Source organism: Mustela lutreola, chromosome 16 (genome assembly GCF_030435805.1).
Source record: "Mustela lutreola isolate mMusLut2 chromosome 16, mMusLut2.pri, whole genome shotgun sequence".
In the NCBI taxonomy this organism is placed as follows: domain Eukaryota; kingdom Metazoa; phylum Chordata; class Mammalia; order Carnivora; family Mustelidae; genus Mustela; species Mustela lutreola.
The window spans coordinates 47439443-47463110 of NC_081305.1; the positions used below are offsets into that span (position 1 = coordinate 47439443).

Genomic DNA, 23668 nt, shown 5'->3' on the forward strand with positions numbered 1-23668 from the left:
TAACCGGAAGCGTACCGCCCGGAACTACAACTCCCAGGAGCCCGCGCGATGCGCCCTGTTAGACGCCGGGGGAGCGGCCGCCATTGTCTGCCGCCGAGGCGGTGGGTCTGTAGGCGCTGTAGCCACTGTAGCCACTGAGGGCTAGGAGGGTCGGGAGAACGAGCGGAAAGGCGCGGCGCCTGCCAGCTGGGCCGGCGCGGCGCGAGGGCGGGTTCCACGTCTGCCCTTTCCGCGCTGGCTTCGCGCCCCCGTTTCTCCTGGTTCTCCCGCCTCCGGGATCGCGGCCGCGCTCGGCCAACTGGCCGCGCCCTGGGGAGCCCTGCACGTCGGGCCTGGCGCCGGGGCTCAGTGGTCGGCCGGGCACGTCTTTGTCTCCCCGGCCGCGCGCGAGGGTCCCAGGTGCACCACCGGGCCGAACCCTGGAGCGGAACAAAAGCCGGACGCCCCCAGCCGAGCGCCCCCGAGCTTGCTAAGTCGCTTGTCCAGAGCGGCGGGGACCGGCTCGCGGGGCGGGGAGGCCGGGAGCCGCGAACCAGGTAAGGCCTGCCGCTCCCTGTACGGGCTCCTGAGCATCCCGTCCGCCCCGGGTCTTGTAGAGGAAGATCAGGCGGGAGGTGGTGCAGCAGGTGACGAGGATGCCTCTGAGGCCGTTAGTGGGAACGAACACCTTTCTTTCCCCAGCGGGTGTTTTCTTGTCTTCGCGGGTTCGCCAGAGGCGCTGAAGGACAGCGACGAACGCGGGAGGGGAACAGGCCTCGCTTCCTTGACGCTTGCAGTGACGGCGGACTTCGTTAAGTTGCAAACCGCGGTGCAGAATAGTTTGCCTACTTTGAGTTTTGGAGCAGGTCCTGGTGTTCCTGGGGCCCAGTAGGCGCCCTGGTGCTTTAAGCGCGCTCCCAGGAATCCGCAGAGCTCTGCCAGTTTGCCCTGGAGGCCTCAGAGAGGTCTTGGGGCTTGCACAAAGACTTGGAACCTCCGGAGTTTGTGGTCTGGGCTCCAGGAAACACGACAGCCTTGGGCCTGGTATGTTTTGCAGGTTGATTTCTTGCTTCTCTTCCTCCTTTCCTTTTAGATAAAATTCGCATAACATAAAATTAACAATTCTAGACTACGATTCACTGGTTTTGTTGTGCATTTAGAGAATTGAAGTAAAAAAACTACCATCTAATCCCGGAACATTTTCATCACCTCCCAAAAGAAACCCCTGCACCCGTTAAGCGGTCCGTCCGCATTTCTCCCTACCCAGCTCTAGGCAGCCACTAATTTTCGGGGCGGTGCAAGTAGATACAGTAATTTTTGTGAATCACCAAAAAGTTACCTCGAAGTTGTCATTGGCTGTCTCTTGGGAGCCAGTGACAAATTTTCACCCTCTCATCCCGGATTGTGCTCTTTTTTCAGCTTAATCATCTCACTCTTCATTCTGTTGTTTTGACATGTAAATTCTGTTTTCTTACAATGCTTACAGAAGTCTGCTCTTCTGCCTATAAGCTGACTTTGTTCCCTCTGGATCTTTTCCAGAGAAAGGACTGCTTTTGTGGTTTCCATTTTGTCATTAGGTTGGTACAGCAGTTGTATTCCGTCAGTTACCCGAGTCCCTAGCCCTGTGCATCTGGGCAGGTACCTGGTCCATTGATCCTGTGAGATGGCAGCCATAAACCCGTGGGCCTCCTGGGGTGAGTCCAAATTCTGTTTCTTCTGGGCCTTCCCAGCAGCAACCTGCTGCAGCCAGGGGTCAAAGCTGGGCAGGGGCCAAGTGTTTGGGGGGATTGCAGGGGGTCTCTTGGTCTTGGTATAGAATTAGAACTGAGTGACGTTTAAAGAAAAACAGTTTGGTTGTTGGTGAGAAGGGAAACTTGTTGTAAAACACCGTGTAATTTTTGTATATTTTATAGTCCTAAGATGTCTCATTTTGTTCCAAGAGATTTTCTAGTGATTTGTGGGATTTCTTAGACAGTCATACATTCAATCAGAATTTCTCTACCACTGACATATTTTAGCTTTATTTTTGTTTCTGGTTTTACAGCATTGGCATGTAATTTAAGAAAAGTGTTAAGGGGCGCCTGGGTTGCTCAGTAGGTTAAAGCCTCTGCTTTCGGCTCAGGTTGTGATCCCAGGGTCCTGGGATCGAGCCCAGGCATCGGGCTCTCTGCTTAGTGGGAGCCTGCTTCCTCCTCTTTCTCTCTGCCTACTTGTGATCTCTGTCTGTCAAATAAATAAATAAAATCTTTTAAAAAATCTGTTAAGTAGTGTGATGTCAGCGGTATACTATCTTTAAGTGAGGTTTCACTTATCTATCCATAAAGACATCTAGGGAGTGCCTTACTAAGACTATTTTAAAAATTAGGCAATGTTAAACATTTTATTAGATACCTCTTTGGCCGCTTAAGGGGTTCTGTTCTTAACTGTTCTGTGGCTACATCACAGCAGATTTTCTGATAATGACTTACCTATGAATTTCTGGTTTAAATCTAGCTTATTATGTTGGGTTTTGTCACATGCCCGTGGGCTGTATTTATGGAACTTTGTTACACCCATTAGTGAGACAGACCTCCTTTTCCATTTTGTTGCCTTTAGTCACTAGGATTGTTGTCCGAGTGCCTTGTCTTTACTTGTCCTAACCTGATCTGGTACAGGTGTCCTTACGGACCAGTCCTGGGGAATCACAGCTGTTGATCCATGGGCCTCCTGGGGTGAGTCAAGACCCTGTGTCCCCATTGGCCATGTTGGCTTCTATGTCTTGGCTTCTCCCAGCACTCTCCTTCCTTGGCCAGGAATCAGAGTTGGGGGCTTAGAGCCGGGGTGGGAGAGGACGGACTCTGGTTCAGCTCTGTCTCTGTGCAGAGCTGGAACAGGAAAGGATCAGAACATGCCACTGGGAGATAAAGTGATGGTGACACCTCCAGGACAGGGTGCATGAGAATAAATGTGTGGCCATTTGTGGCTCAGGCCCAGAAGAAGTGAATGACATTGCTTCTCAGAGATAGTGCCTCAGCAAACAGGGACAGTGCAGGGTTCATGTTTAGGTACATTCCTTATCTTCTCTGAGCCCCATTTCCTTCATCTGTAAAATGAGGAGGTGAGTCTTCTCATTTGCCCGACTGGCTCTCCCTGAGCAACCCTCCCCCGCCCCCCCAGGAGGAAGGCCTTGTGTGGGCATAGTTCTTGCAAAGAGAGTTGCCTCTGTGACTTTGTTTTCCTCCCCAGCTCTGTGTCCTCAGGACTGCCATGTGGAAGAGAATGCCAAGGAGGAGAGGAGGGCCACTGGGTTCCCGACAGCCCAAATCCAGGTGAAGTGGGGCTTCTGCTTTTTCCTGAAGGGCTGTGCTCTTCCGTAAGGTGTCCGGGTTGTCCCCTGCCATCCTAGTCTGTGTTCATCACTTTATAACAGCTAGAGTTTGGGCAGAGAAGGAATCGGCCAGAAGTTTATGGCTTTCTGAACATTCAGGAAGAATTTAAACAGTTTTCTGTGACTGGGAGTCATATTATCAACCAGCCTATTCCCATTCCTGAGCCCCAGCTCTGCTATGTGTTGTTCTGGGGGTGGAGAGCTACCCCTTTGGCCGGCAGCCCCCCTTCCTCCTCCCACCTTTTCTCATGTGTTCAGTGCCTCATTCAGTTTGATGCTGTCCTGTGAGCTCTGTGCTTGCTGGGACGGGAACATGGACAAGCCCTGGTCCTGAGGAATTCTCAGTTCCTTTTCCAAGATGGTTCACTTGGCTACTGAGACTCATGGCCTGCTGGTGCTGTACATGGGGTTTAGGACATGAGCCTGAGATGTGTAGGGAGGCGCCAAGCCTTGGCAAAGCTGAGCCCAACTAATGCCTTGGCAAGTGGGTGGGTTTGCATAGAGTCTCTGGAGTTCAGAGCAGCTGGAATCCTTCCATTGTGGGGAGAGAGGCTGCCCGGGAGACATAACACACTTGCACCAAGAGGTAAAAGGGCTTCATCAGCCTGGTAAGCAGAGGTCTGGCCTTGTATAGCACCACTGGTGTGTGGCAGGGGCGGGGGTATTGCATGACCAGCGTCTGGGTGAAAGCTGACCCCAATCAGAATTTAGGATGGAGAGGCTAGGATGAACCCTGCCGTGCCCTGAATGCCTACTTCAGAGCCAGGGTCATCCTGGTGGTAATAAAGAGCCTCATAAGTGTTGGGAGCAGGAGGTGCGAGTATCTAAAATATGGTTGGAAGGGTGTCCCTGGCCAGAGTGTGGGGAGAAGGGGGCTGTGGGAAGCAGGCTTGCATTTCAGGTGTCATTGTGACCAGGGCCTAGGAGAAGACTTTAGAGGTGTAAGGGAGTGACAGCAGGGGAACTTTGTGACAGTAAGGGCATAAGGATGGCTCCTGAGAGAAACAGGACAGCAGAGTTGATATGGGAAAGGTGGCCGGAAATAAGATAGCAGAGTAGATAGTATTGGAAAGGTGACATCTCCCTTTTTTCTTGCCCAGTTTCTTCATTAGAGGCAGCATGTAACAAACAAAACTTTTTAATTTATTTATTTGAGAGAGAAACAGAGAGAGAGAGCAGGAGAGTGGAGAAGGTCAGAGGGAGGAGAAGACTCCCCATGGAGCTGGGAGCCTGGTGTGTGAGTGACTTTATCCCAGGACTCTGGTTCAAGACCTGAGCTGAAGGCAGTTGCTTAACCAGCTAAGCCACCCAGATGCCCTAAACAAAACTTTATTTTTTTTTTTTTTAAGATTTTATTTATTCATTTGACAGATCACAAGGAGGCAGAGAGGCAGGCAGAGAGAGGAGGAAGCAGGCTCCCTGCTGAGCAAGAGCCCGATATAGGGCTCGATCCCAGGACCCTGAGATTACGACCTGAGCTGAAGGCAGAGACTTAACCCACTGAGCCACCAGGCACCCAACAAAACTTTTTTAATAACAACTTTTTAAAAATACTATTCAAATACCATAGTCATACCCTTAGTTCTATGACTTTTCATATATTCACAGGATTGGATAACTATTACCAATCAATATCTACTTGTAGATCATTTTCATCAGCCAAAAAGAAATCCTGTACCCATTAGTAGTCAATCCCTGTTCCCACTGCCCTCAACCCCTGGCACCTGCTAATTTACTTTCTTCATTTTTGTTTTCTGGACATTTCATGTAAAGGGAATCATACAATATATGGCCTTTCATGTCTGGTTTCTGTTTTTAAGGATCATTTATGTTGTACATATCAACGCTTTATTTCTTTTTATGATTCAGAGGCAGCCATTTTTAACTTATGTTTTTTGGTTTCTTAGGGTTATCTCCATATTTATAAAAGAGAGATTTTCATCCTGATTCATGAAATTCACATTTACCTTTTTGACTCCCTATTATGAAAGATGAAGAAAAATAATTTCATTATTATATTTAGGTTTTTCTTTTCTAAGTTAAAGTAATGAATCAAGCAAATAGAAGATACTGAGATATAAACATATTAATAAAATTTCAACTTTATGCCTCCCCCCAAATTTAAAAAAAAATGTAATAGAATCTCCCACAGTTTCAAAGCTGATTGGCAGAGTGCATCACAAGCATGCTGCTCCCACGGGGCAGCACTGCCATCCCAGGGAGGCAGCTAGGCCTGAAGCACGTGATGTGGAGTGGTGGTTCTGGCATCAGAACTTGGGTGACCGTGATGTTCACGGCCGCTATGATAATATGATCCTGTTTAGATTCTGTAACAGAATCAGCAGTGGGGCTAGGCTGAAAGGTGGGCCCCGAATCAGTCCCTTGGGAACAGAGTTAGCAGTAATGAAATATTGTGAAGAAACCTTAATAACCACTGGGCTGCACTCTGCTGTTAATTTATGCGAGGGTTTCTGAGAATAATCATTAGAGTTAATGCTGAGAAAATAAAATGGAGAAGTGAAATGACAACACCCTCCAATGTCTGAAGAGTTGTGATTTCTGAGAACATGCTCCTGGCCCCTCCCCACACTTCAGATTCTTCCCTGTGGGAAACTCAAGACTTGAATCATGTGTGTTTTGTATTAAGCGAGGTCTTCAGGAACACTAACAAGAGCTCCATATCCCTCTATTGTTCCTCCAAATTAAATGCTGAAATAAAGCACTCACCTGGTGAAAACGTCAAATGCTGTCCTCCCTCGTTATCTGAATAGTCCCTTTTGAGGAACATGTTGGTTAGTGAAATTTTCAACTAGTGGGAGCTCAGATCCCATTATTTGAAGGGGGAAAATAATAATATCCCATTTAAAAAAACTCCAGCCAGCTTCCTCAAATATGGAAACTCCCAAACCCCTGTGTAACAGTCCACCAGTGCTTTCTGCGTGGTAAACATGCCCATGACAATAATCTAGTACTCCTCAGAGTTGTTTGCCTTCCCTGCAAAGAGCTGCACTAAGTATTAATGAAATTCCGAAGATGCCGAAGAACCCATCTGAATTTCCCCAGATTCCATGGTTTCAGATAATGCAGGACCTGAGACCCATCTTAGCACCCTGTGCACCCTCCCTCAAGCCCTCCCGTGGTTTAGATGAGCGACTGGTTAGCAGACTCCATAAAGTGCTGTGGAGAGCCCCGGTACATGCTCAAACGTATGTGCCAGATGCAGTGTGCAAACACGATTACAGGAAATTTGGGTGAGACGTTTTTGAGTCATCCTTGCAGATGCAAGTTCGGGTAAGGGTTACCTGGGAGTGGAACAGCTCACTCCTAGCTGCTAGGGTCCCTCTTGTCCCCATAGCTGCTGAGACTGGGTCCTTGACTTCCCCCTTTCCCCTTCTTTCTGTTTCATGTCCAGTCTTGATTTTGCATTTTCTGTATCTTCAAGGCCTTCATGAGCTCTGGGCCCCAACATTCAGCTGGGGGTGTTTTTTTCCTTCCTTTTTGGCAGTCCACGATCACTTCCACTTTTATAACATCTACAAATCTGGAAATACTTGGTCGAAACTTTTGTTTGGACAAATCCATAGTTATAGAAAAGTATGAAAAGTAATCCAACATGATCTCCATTACTCTGAATGAACAGCTAGATTCTCTTGCCGCACTTATGCAGGGTGACTGCTTTTGGTGTGTTCACACATAATTTTCATGCTCATAAGTAGATAATCTGTTCCTACAAATATCATATAGTAATATTCTTTTTCCTTTTTTCCTTAAGATACTTATTTATTTGGCAGAGTGAAAGAGATAGTGAAAGAAGGAATACAAGCTGGGGGAGTGGGAGAGGGAGACACAGGCTTCCTGACAAGCAGGGAGACTGACTTGGGGACTCTGGGATCGTGACCTGAGCTGAAGGCAGATGCTTAACGACTGAACCACCCAGGTGCCCCTAATATTCTAGGGTTTTTTGTTGTTTTTTTAAACATTTCACCTATTTAGGGGCACCTGGGGGGCTCAGTGGGTTAAAGCCTCTGCCTTCGGCTCAGGTCATGATCCCGGGGTCCTGGGATCGAGCCCTGCATCGGGCTCTCTGCTCAGCAGGGAGCCTGCTTCCCCCTCTCTCTGCCTGCTTCTCTGTGATCTCCATCTGTCAAATAAATAAAATTAAAAAAAATTTTTTGGGGACGCCTGGGTGGCTCAGTTGGTTAAGCGGCTGCCTTCAGCTCAGGTCATGATCCCAGCATCCTGGGATCGAGTCCCGCATCGGGCTCCTTGCTCATCAGGAAGCCTGCTTCTCCCTCTGCCTCTGCCTGCCATTCTGTCTGCCTGTGCTCACTCTCTCTGACAAAAAAAAAAAAAAAAAAAAAAAAAAATTTTCACCTATTTATTTGACGGGGGGGGGGGGAAGCAGGCCCCCCACTGAGCAGAGAGCCTGATGCGGGGCTCGATCCAGGACCCTGGGATCATGACCTGAGCTGAAGGCAGAGGCCCAACCCACTGAGCCATGCCCCTATTTTGAAAGATTTTTTTAAGTCCTCTCTATCCAGTATGGGGCTCAAACTCAGAGCCCTGAGACCAGGAGTCTCCTGCACTATTGACTGAATCAGCCAGGCGCCCCATTCTTTTTTTAAGGCAATCCTTTTCCTACCTGCTTTTCTACATCTTGATTTGCTTATTCAGGGCTACTTTGAATGTCCATCCATGTGAGAGATTAAGTTCATTCCTTTCACCCTCTGTTCATCCTTTGACGGATGGGCTCAGAAGTTCCCCTGCCCCCACCAGTTTTGCTATTCCAGGAGAAGCAGTGTGAAAATTCTTGTCATTTCACTGGGTGCACACACATACCCCTAGAAGCAGAATGACGCTTAGTGTCAGGGTGTATGTGTTTTCAATACGACTAGTGCTGCCACGCGGCTCTTGGAAGGTACAAAGCCTCTTGTCACCGTTGCAAAAGAGTGCCTGTTTTCCCTGCATCTCTGTTGCCACTTTGCAGTGTCGGGTCTTTTAATTTTTGCTTATCTCAAGACTGAAAAGGTATAGTGTGTTCCTTCATGTTTTCTTGACTGCTGGTGAGATTATCTTTCCATGTCATCACTGACCGTCCATCTGCTTTCGTTCCTAGATGTGTGGGGTCTCTGACCTGATGATATGCAGACATTTTACATGCATTCTGGATCCTGAATCTTTGCCTTATGTGAATTTTCTTTTCCCAGTCTATAGCTTGTCTTAACTCTGTGGTGTCTTATCAGTCTAATGTTTTCCAGAATATTTTTATTAAACATGTGTCTTTGCTTGTGGCTAGTATTTTTTGTGTGTGTCTTAAGAACTCTTTTTTTTTTTTTAAAGATTTTATTTATTTGTTAGAGAGAGAGAGAGATACAGAGCGCAAGCACAGGCAGACAGAGTGGCAGGCTAGAGGCAGAGGGTTAGAAGCAGACTCCCTGCCGAGCAAGGAGCCCGATGTGGGACTCAATCCCAGAACGCTGGGATCATGACCTGAGCCGAAGGCAGCCACTTAACCAACTGAACCACTCAGGCGTCCCAAGAACTCTTGTATTTAAAAAAAATCTGTCCTGTTCCTTTGTACTTGTTCCGTTTCTGAGGCCTTCTATTAGGTGGTGGGCCTCCTGAAGCAAGGGCTGCGTCTTCGTGTTCAGGGAATTCTTGTTCCTTCAGAGCCTCTCTCGTATCATCCTGGCCTGTTCTATAACTGACATCTCCAGTTGGGGAAATGGAATTTCAAGTCATTGAAAGTTGGATGTAGCTGCTGCCTCTGTTCTGTTTTTGTTTTGGTCCCTGAGTTTGGTCTTTCCAGCTGTCTGCACTTGTTCCTCGCATATCCAGGGCTCTGGTCTCTGTGTCTGGAAGGAAAGCGCGGTGAGGCCATCTTGGAGCACCCTGCTTTGTTGTGGCTGAGCTATTCTGGTTCCCGATTAGCCTCCCTTTGTGTGTGTGTCTATCTATCTGCTTCCTGACAGGTCTCACTCTAAGCTCCATGGACCTGGTTGGGCCTGGATTATCAAGCTGGTTGTGCTTCAGGTTTCTCGGGTGTGCATCGGCTCTCAGGCCACAAACCTCCCTACCCCATGTCCTGTGGAAGAGATTTCAGCTCTGGGGTTGCTGGTCACCTGAGCAGCCTTAGAACCTCCCACATTCTTGTGTGTGAGAAGGGTGTGGCCCGTGTTGCCCAAGTGCAAGTGCAGGGCGGCAGATGGGCATGTTGTCCACAAGGTGGAGTGGTCGGTCGGGAGGTGGGACACCAGGCAGAGCTCTCCTGGATACAGACCCCCATTTCCAGCCTCCCTTTCCCCCATCCTGCCTTCACCGTTATCCTTTCAGCTCAGGGCCCAAAGCCTCACCTGGGAACCTCTTCCAGCGTAGCCCCTTCTGACCTGTGAGACTGAGATCTGCTCCGCTCTTTCCTTAGTCTTTCCTCTGTTCCCTGTCGTGCAGCAGTGTGTGGAGCACTGCGTGCCAGTGGCCTCTTCGGAGTAGTTCCCATTCTTAACAAAACTTTGGGAGATTTTCCAACTGTAAGGTGGAATCTGAACCTTATGTTATTCCTGTTACCATTGTAACAAATCACTGTAAACTTAGTGGTTTAGAAAAGTACAGATTACTCTCTTGTTCTAGAGCTCAGAAGTCTAAAATGGGTCTGTAGGCTTTTGGCAGTTGGCCAGCTCTGTCTTCCCACTGATACCTCTTTGGCATATATTATTATGTCTTTTCCCCTTCAGATGTCAATAAATGATAACGTTTTTCACAGACGAAAGCAGTGGCAGGGGAGCTCTGTAGAGCTGTGTTCCCTTTGGAAGCTCCAGGAGAATCTGTTTCCTTGCTTTTTCCAGCTTCTGGAGGTTGCCTGCATTTCTTGGCTCCTGGTCCCCACCTCCATCTTCCCTGTACATCACTCCCACCTCTGCTTCCAGTGTCTCATCTCCTGCTTTGGCTTGACCCTCCTCCCTTCTTCACTTTCAGGGACCTTTGTGATTACACTGAGCTCACCTGGTTGATCCAAGGTAAGTTCCCTAAATCATCATCCTTAACATAATCACATCTCTGCAAAGTCCCTTTGTCGTAGTAAGATAACACTCATAGGTTCTGGGATTTAGGATGTGAACATTTCTTGGTCGGCGGCATTATTACAGACACCCTGTTCGTTAATGACAACCATCAGCTTTCAGCTTTCTGCCTTTCTTTTCATCTGTCCTGACACTTTTCGGAAACTGGAATATCTTAAATTTCGGCTATTCTGTTATTTTGCTTATAGACACTTAACATGTGTCTTTCTAAAAGGTACATAATTTTTAAGAAAATAATACCTTTTTCACTACCTTTACACACCCAATAAAATTAACAGTGATTCCTTACTATTAGCTAACACTCAGGCAGTGTTCAGTTTCCCACTTGTTCCCTAAATACCTTTTATGGTTGGTTGATTCAAATGAGGATCCAAAAAAGGGGACCACACACGCTATGTGTGTGTCACATACTGAAGAAATTAGGTCCCTTGTCTTGTTGGTTTGCCTGATGTTGCTATCTTGATGCCATTGGGTGAGTTCTTCTTCCCTTTGTCTCCTGTAACTGATCACTGTACTGGAGGGCCGAGTACATTCGGGTCCCATATTTTGGGCACAAGTACATCAGTGGTGGTGCTGAGTCCTTCCTAACGTGTGGCACCAGGGGCATAGGATGTCTGGGATCTCATTTTCTGGTGATGTGACGTATCAGGCTAACAGTAGCTGCCTCCCCACTAGTCTTCGTGTTATTCAGGCGTGTTCCTGGTCTGCCTTCCATGTGTGATTTAGCAGTCATTGATGATCATTGCCCATGTCCACTGTTTGGTTAAAGGTTGCGGAATCACTCCCTCATGATTTCAGTCCTTCAGTGTCTCTTAGATGTAGTTCATCTGTTCCTTTTTTAAATTTGTGCACAGGGATTCCACTGGGATCTTGGGAGGGGTGGTTCTCCTGGTGGTTGACCTGAGGCCCAGTTCACCAGCTCCATGGCTGCCAGGCTGTGGCCTTGAACCTTGTTAAGCATGGGTGAAATGGAAGCCATCAAGTAGATGCTGCCCCCTGGGGAGGTGAGGCAGTCTGCGTGAGCACAGCAGGCGCATCTGGTTGGACAGCATGGCTCCCAGCCGCTGCCCAGGTGTGACTGCTCTGTGAAAGGACACAGCTTGTGGTTTCAGCTCCTTTAGGCTTTGTGCACTTCTCTGTCCAAATGTTACATTTAAGTTATTTGTGTTATGTAAAACATAGACACATCACCCATCAAGGAAACTAAGGCCTAGGCAGGTCTGTAGAAGAAAACCAAGGTATTGGCCTTGATGAGTCCCAAGGTGAGGCATAGTTTCCCTAAGAGAGGTTGTGCCCAGCAGTTTTAAGTGTGTTTTGCTGTCAGGGAATCACTGCAGCAGAATCCATTCTGTGTTTTAAGCCAAACATTGTGTAAAGCAGTTGAGCCTGACAGTACAAGTTGTTGCACTGAGGACCCAGTCACGACAGCTGACTCTGATCAGAGATGAGCCCAGTTTGGGAGCCTTGGCTGGGGGTCGGGTTGGGGCACAGAAAGGAAAGTAGTGGGAAAGACAGGGACATAGCAGGCATGGGTAGCGGCTCACAGAGGACACTCAGAGTGGAAATTCACTGACCCAGAGGGAGACCAGAAAGCCAGTTTGCGGATGGAGGGGAGGACCTAGAAGCTGTCAGGGCTTATGGGGGATTCTAACCTGCCACCCATGATGCATGGCTCAGTCCCACCACCACAAGTGAAAGCATACTGCACTCCACCTGGGACTCCCTGAGATAACGGAGTGCTTAAGAGCACTGTGAGAGGGGTGCCCGGGTGGCTCAGTCTGTAAGCATCTGCCTTCAGCTCTGGTCGTGATCCCCAGGTCCTGGGATCGAGCACTGTATCGGGCTTCCCACTCAGTGGGGAGTCTGCTTCTCCCTGTCTCCCTTCTCCCTTCAACCTTCTCATGCTCCCTCACTTGGAGGTGTGCTTGCGCTCTCTCTCTCAAATAAATCAAATCTTAGAGCACTGTGAGAGATGTGTTCATTGCAAAAGTCAGACTTAGGTTATAATTCATCTTCCCCTCTAGTTTTCTAGTAAGAATTCCTGCTTCTTTTTTTCCCAAAGAGCTCAGTTGGAACATTTTAAAATTCAAGTGCTTTTTTTTTTTTTTTTTTTTTTAAGATTTTATGTATTTGACAGAGAGCACAACCAGGGGGAGTGGCAAAGGAAGGGAGAGAAGCAGACTCCCCGCTGAGTGGGGAGACCGATGTGGGCCTCTATCCTAGACCCCTGGGATCATGACTGGAGTCCAAGGCAGAGGTTTAACCCACTGAGCCACCCAGGCCCCCCAGAACTCAAGTGCTTTGACAGCAACTGCAGCTGATTCTCTTTCACCTGGGCTGCTTTGCTCAAACTTTTTTGCTTACTCCCAGCTCCAGTCCTTGGGACAGGAAGGATCTGGAAATGGAAACCTCCTGATAGTGGCCAGGAGGACAGCCTGTAAACATTTAGATCAGTCATCCTGGTCTGAAATCCACATGTTGGGCAGACTCCAGCCCAGTGCTTGTGGTCTGCTTTTGTCCTAGTCCTGCGCTTAAGTATCTTCATCTCCAGAGAGGAAGGTGGGCACTGACCTGGTGCTAATCCCATCCTCACTAGCCAGTATTACTGGAATGGGGTAAGAGCCTTAGGAGAGACGTGCTCATCTTCACTGTAGTTAGTAGGGGCCTGCATAGCTAATTCCCCTGAGAGTACATCCCAAATACAGGGCCCTCGTGTGGCTCCCAATGGGACCTGGCCCACATCATTTACAGTACTGAACGCATCCAGGACACTTCCTCTTTGTCCTGTCTCTTCCCCAGTACAGTCAGCTTCACTCCTCCCCAGAGAATGTGGGAGGGTGTGGCAGCTGGCTGAGCAGGAACATGTGTGCTCTTTTAGGAACCAGTGACCTTCAAGGATGTGGCTGTGGATTTCACCCAAGAGGAGTGGGGGCAGCTGGACTCTGTTCAGAGGACCCTGTACCGCGATGTGATGCTGGAGACCTATGGGCATCTGCTGTCTGTGGGTAAGGGAGAGCTGCCTGAATAAATGAAGCAAGCAATTTCCATCACAGTACTTTCTGCTACTTAGTCTTTAAAAAGCTCACAGGATGCAACTATGCTAATGAATATTAACTAGATTTATTATTATCATTTCACAAAGTATACAAATATTGAATCATGTATACCTGAAACTGAGATTACATGATATGTCATTTCTATCTCAATTAAAAAAAAATAGCAATGGTTAACACCACCAACAACCAATAACGCTCTTTAGTAAATTTAAAAAAAAAAAAAAAGGCCTCATGGGCATCTCAGAGGGACTAAGATGATCTTGAGCCCTGATATTCAGGGACTAATTCCTTATGCATATAAAGCATAAAACGAGAGAGACTGCTTGCTTATTGTGCCCGAGTGAGACCTCGGAATTCTAGGCAAGGGCAGTTTACAAAGCTGTGTTTTCCCTCCATGCATAGGGAATCACATTGCCAAGCCGGAGGTCATCTCTTTGTTGGAGCAAGGAGAGGAGCCATGGTCCGTGGAACAAGCATATCCTCAAAGCACTTGTCCAGGTGAGGGCAGGCCCCGGCTGGAAGCAAGGAACTTTCCTCTGAGCCTTCCTTGTTTGAGAAATGGGCTGAGGCCACGAGGAGTTACCTTCCTCAGACAGTCATGATTCTCTCCAGGGAGCTTTATCCCATCTATTGACTTTTTTTGCAGCTGTTGATACAGAGCAAAGATGGCCACCTTATTAACAAGGTAACAGTTTTAATGAGCTGCATTTTCTTTCCTTGCCTTCCACTCTCCTGGTACCTCTCATATTCTCTGCTGCCCCTTTCTCGATGATTCCTCATTCGCTTACCTGCCTTTTAATTTTTTATTTCCTTTATTGCCAAACTTGTAGCAAGGAGTCACAGACTCTTTTTTTTTTAAGGTTTTTATATAAGTAATGTATTCACGTGGCTCAGAAAACCCAGTGCTGCATCAAAGGAATAAGCTGAAAAGTTTCATTTACTTTTGCTGCTGTTATCTGCATTATTCTTCCCACACTCCCTACACACATAGGGCACACACAAAGGTAACCACTTTTTTCCTATAAATTTTTGAGCTATTTTCTTAGTGGTTGCCCTGACAATTATAATTAACATCTGAATTTATAACTGTCTAGTTTGGATTGATAACATTAATTTTATAGTATCTAAAAATTCCTTCTGTATATCTCTATTCTCCCCCTTTTATGCTGTTATTGTCACAAATTACATGCATCGTATGTCCAACATAGACTTAAAATTATTGCTTTGCTTTTGTCTTTTAGATAAGATAGGGGGAAAAGTTACAAACAAAAAATGCATTTGTAATGTTATGTTACATTTACCTATGTAGTTACCTTTATTGGTGCCCTGTATTTTTTTTAAGAATTTATTTATTTAGGATGCCTGGGTGGCTCAGTGGGTTAAGCCGCTGCCTTCGGCTCAGGTCATGATCTCAGGGTCCTGGGATCGAGTCCCACATCGGGCTCTCTGCTCAGCAGGGAGCCTGCTTCCTCCTCTCTGCCTGCCTGCCTCTCTGACTACTTGTGATCTCTCTCTGTCAAATAAATAAATAAAATCTTTAAAAATTAAAAAAATAATAATAATAATTTATTTATTTATTTGACAGAGAGAGACCCAGCAAGAGAGGGAATACAGCAGGTAGCTGCAGAGGGAAAGGGAGAAGCAGGCCTCCCGCTAAGCAGGGAACCCTGTTCGGGGCTTGATCCCAGGAACCTGGGATCATGACCTGAGCCAAAGACAGAGGCTTAACGACTGAGCCACCCCGGCACCCTGCGGTGCCCTGTATTTTGACTTAACTATCTAGTGTCCTTTCATTTCTACATCAAGGACTCCCATTTCTTTTTTTTTTTTTTAAGATTTTATTTATTTATTTGACAGAGATCACAAGTAGGCAGAGAGGCACACAAAGAGAGAGAGAAGTAGGCTCCCTGCTGAGCAGAGAGCCCAATGCGGGACTCGATCCCAGGACCCTGAGATCATGACCTGAGCTGAAGGCAGCGGCTTAACCCACTGAGCCACCCAGGCGCCCAAGGACTCCCATTTCTTTTATGCCAGGTTGCTAGCAGCAGACTCTCTCAGGTGATGCTTATCGGGAGTGCTTTCCTTTCCTCTTCATTTTGGAAGGAAGGTTTTGCCAGATACAGAATTCTTGGTTGACAGTATTTTTCTTTCTAGCCTCTGCGGTTTCTGAAGAGGAATGAACTGTTAATCATATGAAGATCCCTTGTATGTGACGATTTTCTTCTCTCTAGCTGCTTTCAGGATTCTGTCTTTGACCTGTAATAGTTTAATGGTTATAGGTCTTTGAGATTCCCAGGAATATATTAGAACTTTTCAAAGCACTGTGAACATCTTAACCTGCAGCTTTTTACAAATCTTCTTGGTATTGTGTATTGTTTGCTTCAGCTATTTCCCATCATCTCAGGCAGTAGTGACTTTTTAAATACATTGCCTATAAATGTTTAACAAATACCAGCTTTCTAGAGTGTCCTAGCCCGTGACAGCCTTTCAGGGGAGGTCTCTGAGGGAACCACCAAATAGGTCAAATAATGACTGTTCTTTGGGAATGAGGCTTTGGGAAACCTCCAGCTTCATTCTGTTCCCTCTGGTACCAGAAATACGGATTATAATTTTCCAAGGCTGCTGCGGACCTGGGTAGCCACAGATGGGACAAGGGAAACTTACAGTGCCACAAAGCTCACATTATGAAAATACAGCTGTTTTTCTTGAATAAACTCCTTCCTCAGCTGCTTCAAGACTTTCGTTAATTTATAGAATTCTGAGGAAATTGATTCTGACAGTTACATGTTGTGGTTGCTCTTAGGGAATGGTGAAATTTCAAAGGCCCTTATTTTGCCATTTTTACTGACATCTTACCCCAGATAATCAGTCTTAATTTGCTGTATTTTTCCAGTTTCTTTATACAGCTGCAAGCATATAGGGGTATGATTATTTTCACCTTTCTGAAAGTAGATGGTGATAGACTCTGTTCTGTTATCTTGCTATTTTCAGTTTAACGCGGTGCTGTAGCCTGCTCTTAGCCCTGAAGGTGGGTGTCCTTCCATCCATTCTAATGAACTGGGCTGGTTTGGAGTCTCATCAGTTGCTTCCCTTGAGATCTGAAACCTTCCATCAAGGGCTCATGAATTCTGGAAGCTTTCACTCTGCCACTTTTGCTGCTGACCATTCTGGGTTACCTTCCGGAGCCACTATCCTAAGCCTCCAACCTCACGCCTCTACCATCTTGCAAACCGTCTCAAATATCTCCTTAGTCTCGAGAAATCAGGAACCTCATCTCTTCCTTCTAGATGGTTTTCCCTTCTTCTTGATGCATATCCCTGGCACCAGCCTTCTGTGAGTCCCCTAAGCTAGAATTGAGAATTCATCCTGACTTCCCACGCTTTCCTCTCCAAGAAGTACTATCTTTTCTACCTCTTAAAAGTTTCTGCCTCTGAAATTCAGCTTTATCATTCAGCTCCCACCAATTCTCAGGTTCCTTACAAAATTTCCAGCTCAAGTTAATGAGTAAATTCTTATTATCAGTTACCTTAGGTGGTATCTTCCATTATGAAGTCTCTGTTGGTAAATCTGTAGTGATTAGAGTAGCCTTTTCAATAACTCTGACTAGATTTCAAGACCTTCAGTTTTTTCTCTTATTTTTCTCATTTTCTGACTAGTTCATGCCATTTAAGAGCAGTTGATCTATAGTCAAGTGAGGCTTGGAAGACCGAGCTTATGTCATTTCTCTTGTGTGAAACCTTCCTGGGTTGCTTCTGTCAGTGCTGATCTCCTTTTCCAGCCTCACACCCACCCACCATGTACATCTCTACAGTGTCTCAGTGATACACTCTGTGTTTTGTCCATAACTGTTCAGAAGTCCTCTCCTCACATAAATTCTGACTTGCAGTTTAGACTCTACTTTGTTGTCTTGTCTCTGGTTCTGGATATTCGGGCCACAGTTATCAAATATAAAGTTGGACAAGAATTGTTCATTTGGTCAGCTACTAGTTCTTAAAGTTCCTTTTGGAAGGATTCAAAAGCTGTATGGTGATCACTACCTAACTTCTAGGAGCTAAGCTTGAAATTGGTAATAAGTGCAAGTTTTCAAGCAGAGTAGAGCTCCTTTTGTAACAGACTTGGATGGTAAAACAAAGGAAATGGTTTGTAGGGAAGAGAGAAGAAAAACCAAGAGAAAGAGGACAAGGATGTAGGGCCTGTCAGGTGTCTATAGCTTTAGACCCTGTGGTAGGGTGAATAATGACAAGCCCCCCCCATCCTTACCCCCCAAAAGATGTCCACATCCCTTTTTTTTTTTTTTAAGATTTTATTTATTTATTTGACAGACAGAGATGACAAGTAGGCAGAGAGGCAGGCAGAGAGAGGAAGGAAAGCAGGCTCCCTGCTGAGCAGAGAGCCAGATGCGGGGCTCAATCCTGGGACCCTGGGCTCAAGACCTCAGCCGAAGGCAGAGGCTTTAACCCACTGAGCCACCTAGGTGCCCCAAGATGTCCACATCTTAAATGTATGAATATGTACTTCAGATGGCAAAGGGGCTTCCCAGATGTGAGAAACCCTTGTAGATGGAGGGATTATCTTGTGTTATCTGAGTGGGCCCATGGTAATCATAAGATCCTTATGAGAGTGGGGTAGGAGTGTCAGAGACACAGAAAGGAGATGTGATGACAGAAACAGGATTGAATGATAGGCTTTGAAGATGGAGGAAGGAGCTGTAAGCCAAAGAATGGAGGAAGCTTCTAAAAGCAGGAAAAGGCTGGGGCGCCTGGGTGGCTCAGTGGGTTGGGCCGCTGCCTTCGGCTCGGGTCGTGATCTCAGGGTCCTGGGATCGAGTCCCGCATCCGGCTCTCTGCTCAGCAGAGAGCCTGCTTCCCTCTCTCTCTCTCTGCCTGCCTCTCCATCTACTAAAATAAATAAATAAATAAATAAATAAATAAAAGCAGGAAAAGGCAAAAAATAAAAAAATAAAATAAAATATTTTAAAAGCAGGAAAAGGCAAGGATGTGGATTCTCCCCTAGAACTTCTAGAGGGAAGCTACCCTGATTTTAGCCCATTGAAAGCCATTTTGGACTTCTGACTGCCAAAGCTATAAAGTAATAAGGTTGTATTATTTTAGGCTGCCACATGTGTGATAATTTGTTACAGCAACAACAGGAAATTACTACAGACCACTCACTTTTATTGGTGATACTTTTTCTTAACCCCACCCCCTCCTTCTGGGGAGGCAGGTGTCATAATGTGTTGGGGAGTCAGGATATTAAAACACAGAAATGAATTAGGACACTTGAATCATTTAAACATTAGTTAAGGGGCACCTGGGTGGCTCAGTGGGTTAAGCCTCTGCCTTCGGCTCAGGTTATGGTCTCAGAGTCCTGGAATCGAGCCCCGCATCGGGCTCTCTGCTCAGCAGGGAGCCTGCTTCCCCTTCTTTCTCTGCCTGCCTCTCTGCCTACTTGTGATCTCTCTCTCTCTCTCTGAAATAAATAAAATAAATTAATAAAACCTTTAAAAAAATAAAAATAGACATTAGTTGAAGGTGTGGTTACTTACGTATTTTTTAAGCAAGTTATTTCTTATTTTTTACCTTACTAGTACTCACTTTGTCCTTTGTCAGGGACCCCCAGATCACCTTTAGGTTCAGTCATTCCCTAGAAGGACTCAGAGAACTCAAAAGTCATAATATTTAGAGTAATGGTTTATTATGGTGAAAGGATACAAAAGCAATGTTAGCAAAGGGAAAAAACGCAAGAACCAACTCTGGAGGAGACCAAGTGCAAGCTCGTAATAGTCCTTTTCCAGTGGAGTTGCAAAGGACACATTTACTTCCTTCAGCAGTGAGTTGTGACAACATGTATGAAGTGTCATCTACTTGGTAAGCTTGCCTGAGCTTAGGAGTCCAGGGTGTTCACTGGGGATTGGACATTTGGGTACACAGCGCCTGCAGGACTGATTGCAGTCACTGAAACTCCACATCCCCAGAAAGAAAGCAGGTGTTTCCCAGAAAGAAAGCAAATGACAGTTGTACGAACTATTTAGTGATACTGAGATAGCGTGCTTCAAGACCTCAAGCGTGTAGAGCACACCTAGACCATTCTAAGACCTCAGTTTCTGTAGCTGGCCAAAGGCTAGTCATGAAACAGGCCTTTGTGGAAATGTGCAACGTTTGACCAACTCATGTATGCAGTTAACTTTTTTTTTTTTTTAATATTTATTTATTTGAGAGAGAGACAGAGATAGAGAGCAGGAGTGGGAATGAGAGGGAGAAGTAGGCTCCCCACTGACCAGAGTGCCCATCATGGGGCTTGATCCCAGAACTCTGAGATCATAACCTGTGCTGAGGGCAGACGCTTAACCGACCTAGTCACCCAGGTGCCCCATGAGGTTAACTCCTTTTTTTTTTTTTTTTTTTAAAGATTTTATTTATTTATTTATTTGACAGAGATTACAAGTAGGCAGAGAGGAGGAAGCAGGCTCCCTGCTGAGCAGAGAGCCCTATGCGAGGCTCGTTCGCAGGTCACTGGGATCATGACCTGAGCCAAAGGCAGAGGCTTTAACCCACTGAGCCACCCAGGCGCCCCATGAGGTTAACTCTTTACCACACACCCTTATTCTGGTCTTCCTTTCCATAGGAAAATACCCCTTAAATGGTTTTTACTAGTATCCAGTACACACTTAACTCTGGTTAAACATTCTCTTTGTTGTTCACTTTTCATTATCCTCCTCTTCCCTATTAGTCTTTCTTTGTGTTACACATCTGTTTGAAAATAAGTCCACATTTGCCTTTTCAATAATGTGGACAGTAAATCTCACTTTTCCTATTGTGTTCTTAGAAGTTTTTTCTTTGTGCTCTCATCGCTTTTTTTTTTTCCCCCATTTTTTCAGAGTGGATGAGAAATCTTGAAAGGAAAGCATTGATCCCAACACAAAGCGTTTTGGAAGAAGAACAATCCCATAGCATGAAGTTGGAAAGATACATATGGGATGATCCTTTGTTCTCCCGGTTAGAAGTCTTAGGATGTAAAGACCAATTAGAAATGTATCACATGAATCAGAGTACAGCTATGAGGCAAATGGTCTTCATGCAAAAGCAAGTACTGTCTCAAAGAGGTTCTGAATTCTGTGAACTTGGAGCAGAGTATAGCCAGAACTTAAACTTTGTTCCATCTCAGAGAGTTTCTCAAATAGAACATTTCTATAAGCCTGGTACAAATGCTGAAAGCTGGCGGTGCAACTCAGCCATAATGTATGCAGATAAGATTACCTGTGGAAATCTTGATTATGACAAAGCCTGCCACCAGTCCATACAGCCTATTCAGCCTGAAAAGATACAAACTGGAGATAATCTTCTCAAATGTCCTGATGCTGTTAAATCTTTCAATCATATACTACATTTTGGTGATCGTAAGGGAATGCATACAGGAGAAAAACTCTATGAATATAAGGAATGCCATCAAATCTTTAACCAGAGCCCATCATATAATGAACATCCACAACTTCATATTGGAGAAAACCAGTATGATTACAAAGAATATGAGAATATCTTTTATTTTTCATCATTTATGGAACATCAGAAAATTGGTACTGTAGAGAAAGCCTATAAATACAATGAATGGGAGAAAGTCTTCGGGTATGACTCATTCCTTACTCAACATACAAGCACTTACACCTCAGAGAAACCCTATGAATATAATGAATGTGGGACATCTTTTATCTGGAGCTCTTACCTTATCCAGCATAAGAAAACACATACTGGAGAGAAACCCTATGAATGTGATAAATGTGGAAAAGTGTTTAGGAATCGTTCAGCCCTTACTAAACATGAGCGGACTCACACTGGAATAAAGCCCTATGAATGTAATAAATGTGGAAAAGCCTTCAGCTGGAATTCTCATCTAATTGTACATAAAAGAATTCATACAGGAGAGAAACCTTATGTATGTAACGAATGTGGGAAATCTTTCAACTGGAACTCCCATCTTATTGGACATCAGAGAACTCATACTGGAGAAAAACCTTTTGAATGTACTGAATGTGGGAAGTCTTTCAGCTGGAGCTCCCATCTTATTGCCCATATGAGAATGCATACTGGAGAGAAGCCCTTTAAATGTGATGAATGTGAAAAAGCTTTCAGGGATTACTCTGCCCTTAGTAAACATGAAAGAACTCACTCTGGAGCAAAACCATACAAATGTACAGAATGTGGAAAATCCTTCAGCTGGAGCTCCCATCTTATTGCACATCAGAGAACTCACACAGGAGAGAAACCCTATAACTGTCAGGAATGTGGCAAAGCATTCAGAGAACGCTCAGCCCTCACTAAACATGAAATAATTCATTCTGGAATCAAGCCTTATGAATGTAATAAATGTGGGAAATCCTGCAGCCAGATGGCTCACCTTGTTAGACATCAAAGGACTCATACTGGAGAAAAGCCCTATGAGTGTAATAAATGTGGGAAATCCTTCAGCCAGAGCTGTCACCTTGTTGCTCATCGGAGAATTCACACTGGTGAGAAACCCTATAAATGTAATCAATGTGAAAGATCTTTTAACTGTAGCTCTCACCTTATTGCACATCGGAGAACTCATACTGGAGAGAAACCATACAGATGTAATGAATGTGGGAAGGCATTTAATGAGAGTTCTTCCCTGATTGTACATCTTAGGAACCATACTGGAGAAAAACCCTACAAATGTAATCATTGTGAGAAAGCTTTCTGTAAGAATTCTTCTCTTATTATTCATCAGAGAATGCATAGTGGAGAGAAACGCTTTATATGCAGTGACTGTGGAAAAGCCTTTAGTGGTCACTCGGCCCTACTTCAACATCAGAGAAATCATAGTGAAGAGAAACTGTGAATTGAATTGATAGATCTTTCTTTTATTGTACATTTGGTAACACATTGAAAAAGAAAAAAGAACCCTATAAACTAAGAGGGGAAATTTTTTAGTAAGAATCCAGGAAGACTTACTACTTAATAGAACATATCTTCTTAGAAGAAACCTATGAAAGAAAAGACTGGAAAAAGCTTTTCAGCAGTTATGTAGCCTTTATTTAACATCAGATAATTGCAGTGAAGAAAACTCCAAACTCACCTAATGGTCCACCAGGAATCCTATTTACGGAACATGAATGTAGGGAATGAGACTTCTTTTCGCAAGAGATTTCAGCTATTCGTGGATCTGAGTGCATTGTTGAGGGGAAAACCTTATTCTGGGAAAAGTTTTTCAAAGACAGTACACTGTTTTGCATCAAGCTGGAATGATAGATGGGAAACTTTAGTGGAAGTACAGATTTTGCTGTTGTAAAGGGAGGATGTGGGTGCCCTTTAAGGAACAGAATATGAAATACTAAATCTGAATTTAAGAAAAAATAATATTGAACGGGATATTTACTATTGGTCAAGATTAACCTTAGAAAAGATTAGTAAATGAGATTACTAATGGTGGAAAGATTATTACCTAGAAGTGTGAGACTGATAGTGGAACAAGAGGTGACAGTTTATGACCCAGTGTGTCAGTGTCCATGGTTCACTTACGATTGCATCGTTGGACAATTCATTTGTAATTTGTTTTAGGCAATCACTAAAGGTTATAATTGTGGACACTGCTTCAGTATACATAATGTTAAGGAATGAAAGAATGCAAAATTGTACATACATATCATAACATCTTAAAAAATGTATACCATCTGGATAGAGACTGGAAGGACCCATGGAGAAATTAACCTTGTTAACTTAAGATTTTTTAAAAAGTTTTATAAACACATACAGCACTTATCATGTGCTAGGCTTTGTTTTAAATGCTTTTCAAATATTAACTTGTTCAGTCTCCTTAATTCTATGAGATAGGTACCTTTATAAATGGAGAAATTGGGGCAGAGATGTTGAGAAACCCACTTAAGGACACACAGCTATTAAGAAATGGAATTGAGATTTTTGGCTTCAGAGTCATGTTTTTATTTTTTATTTTTTTTTTTTTTAAGATTTTATTTATTTATTTGTAAGAGAGAGAGAGTGAGAGTGAGCACAGGCAGACAGAGTGGAAGGCAGAGTCAGAGGGAGAAGCAGGCTCCCTGCGGAGCAAGGAGCCCGATGCGGGACTCGATCCCAGGACGCTGGGATCATGACCTGAGCCAAAGGCAGCTGCTTAACCAACTGAGCCACTCAGGCGTCCCCAGAGTCATGTTTTTAACT

The 23668-nt window shown here is 45.0% G+C and overlaps 1 protein-coding gene across 9 annotated transcripts; it reads left to right on the forward strand.

Moving 5' to 3' along the window:
- Window positions 1-64: 64 nt before the first annotated feature.
- Window positions 65-23407, forward strand: ZNF606 (zinc finger protein 606). Of its 9 annotated transcripts, XM_059152271.1 has the most exons (9): window positions 65-536; window positions 682-1023; window positions 1519-1673; window positions 2634-2690; window positions 3205-3287; window positions 13301-13427; window positions 13881-13976; window positions 14125-14163; window positions 20356-20492. In XM_059152271.1, the coding sequence occupies exons 3-8, from the start codon at window positions 1643-1645 to the stop codon at window positions 14157-14159; spliced, it is 429 nt and encodes a 142-aa protein (XP_059008254.1). In that variant the 5' UTR covers window positions 65-536; window positions 682-1023; window positions 1519-1642; the 3' UTR covers window positions 14160-14163; window positions 20356-20492. The 9 variants fall into 9 exon arrangements, with proteins under 9 accessions (XP_059008254.1, XP_059008245.1, XP_059008253.1 ...); XM_059152262.1 differs by lacking the exon at window positions 14125-14163 and having other exon boundaries at window positions 20356-23407; XM_059152270.1 differs by lacking the exons at window positions 2634-2690; window positions 3205-3287 and adding an exon at window positions 14339-14482 and having other exon boundaries at window positions 20356-23407.
- The last annotated feature ends 261 nt before the right edge of the window (window positions 23408-23668 follow it).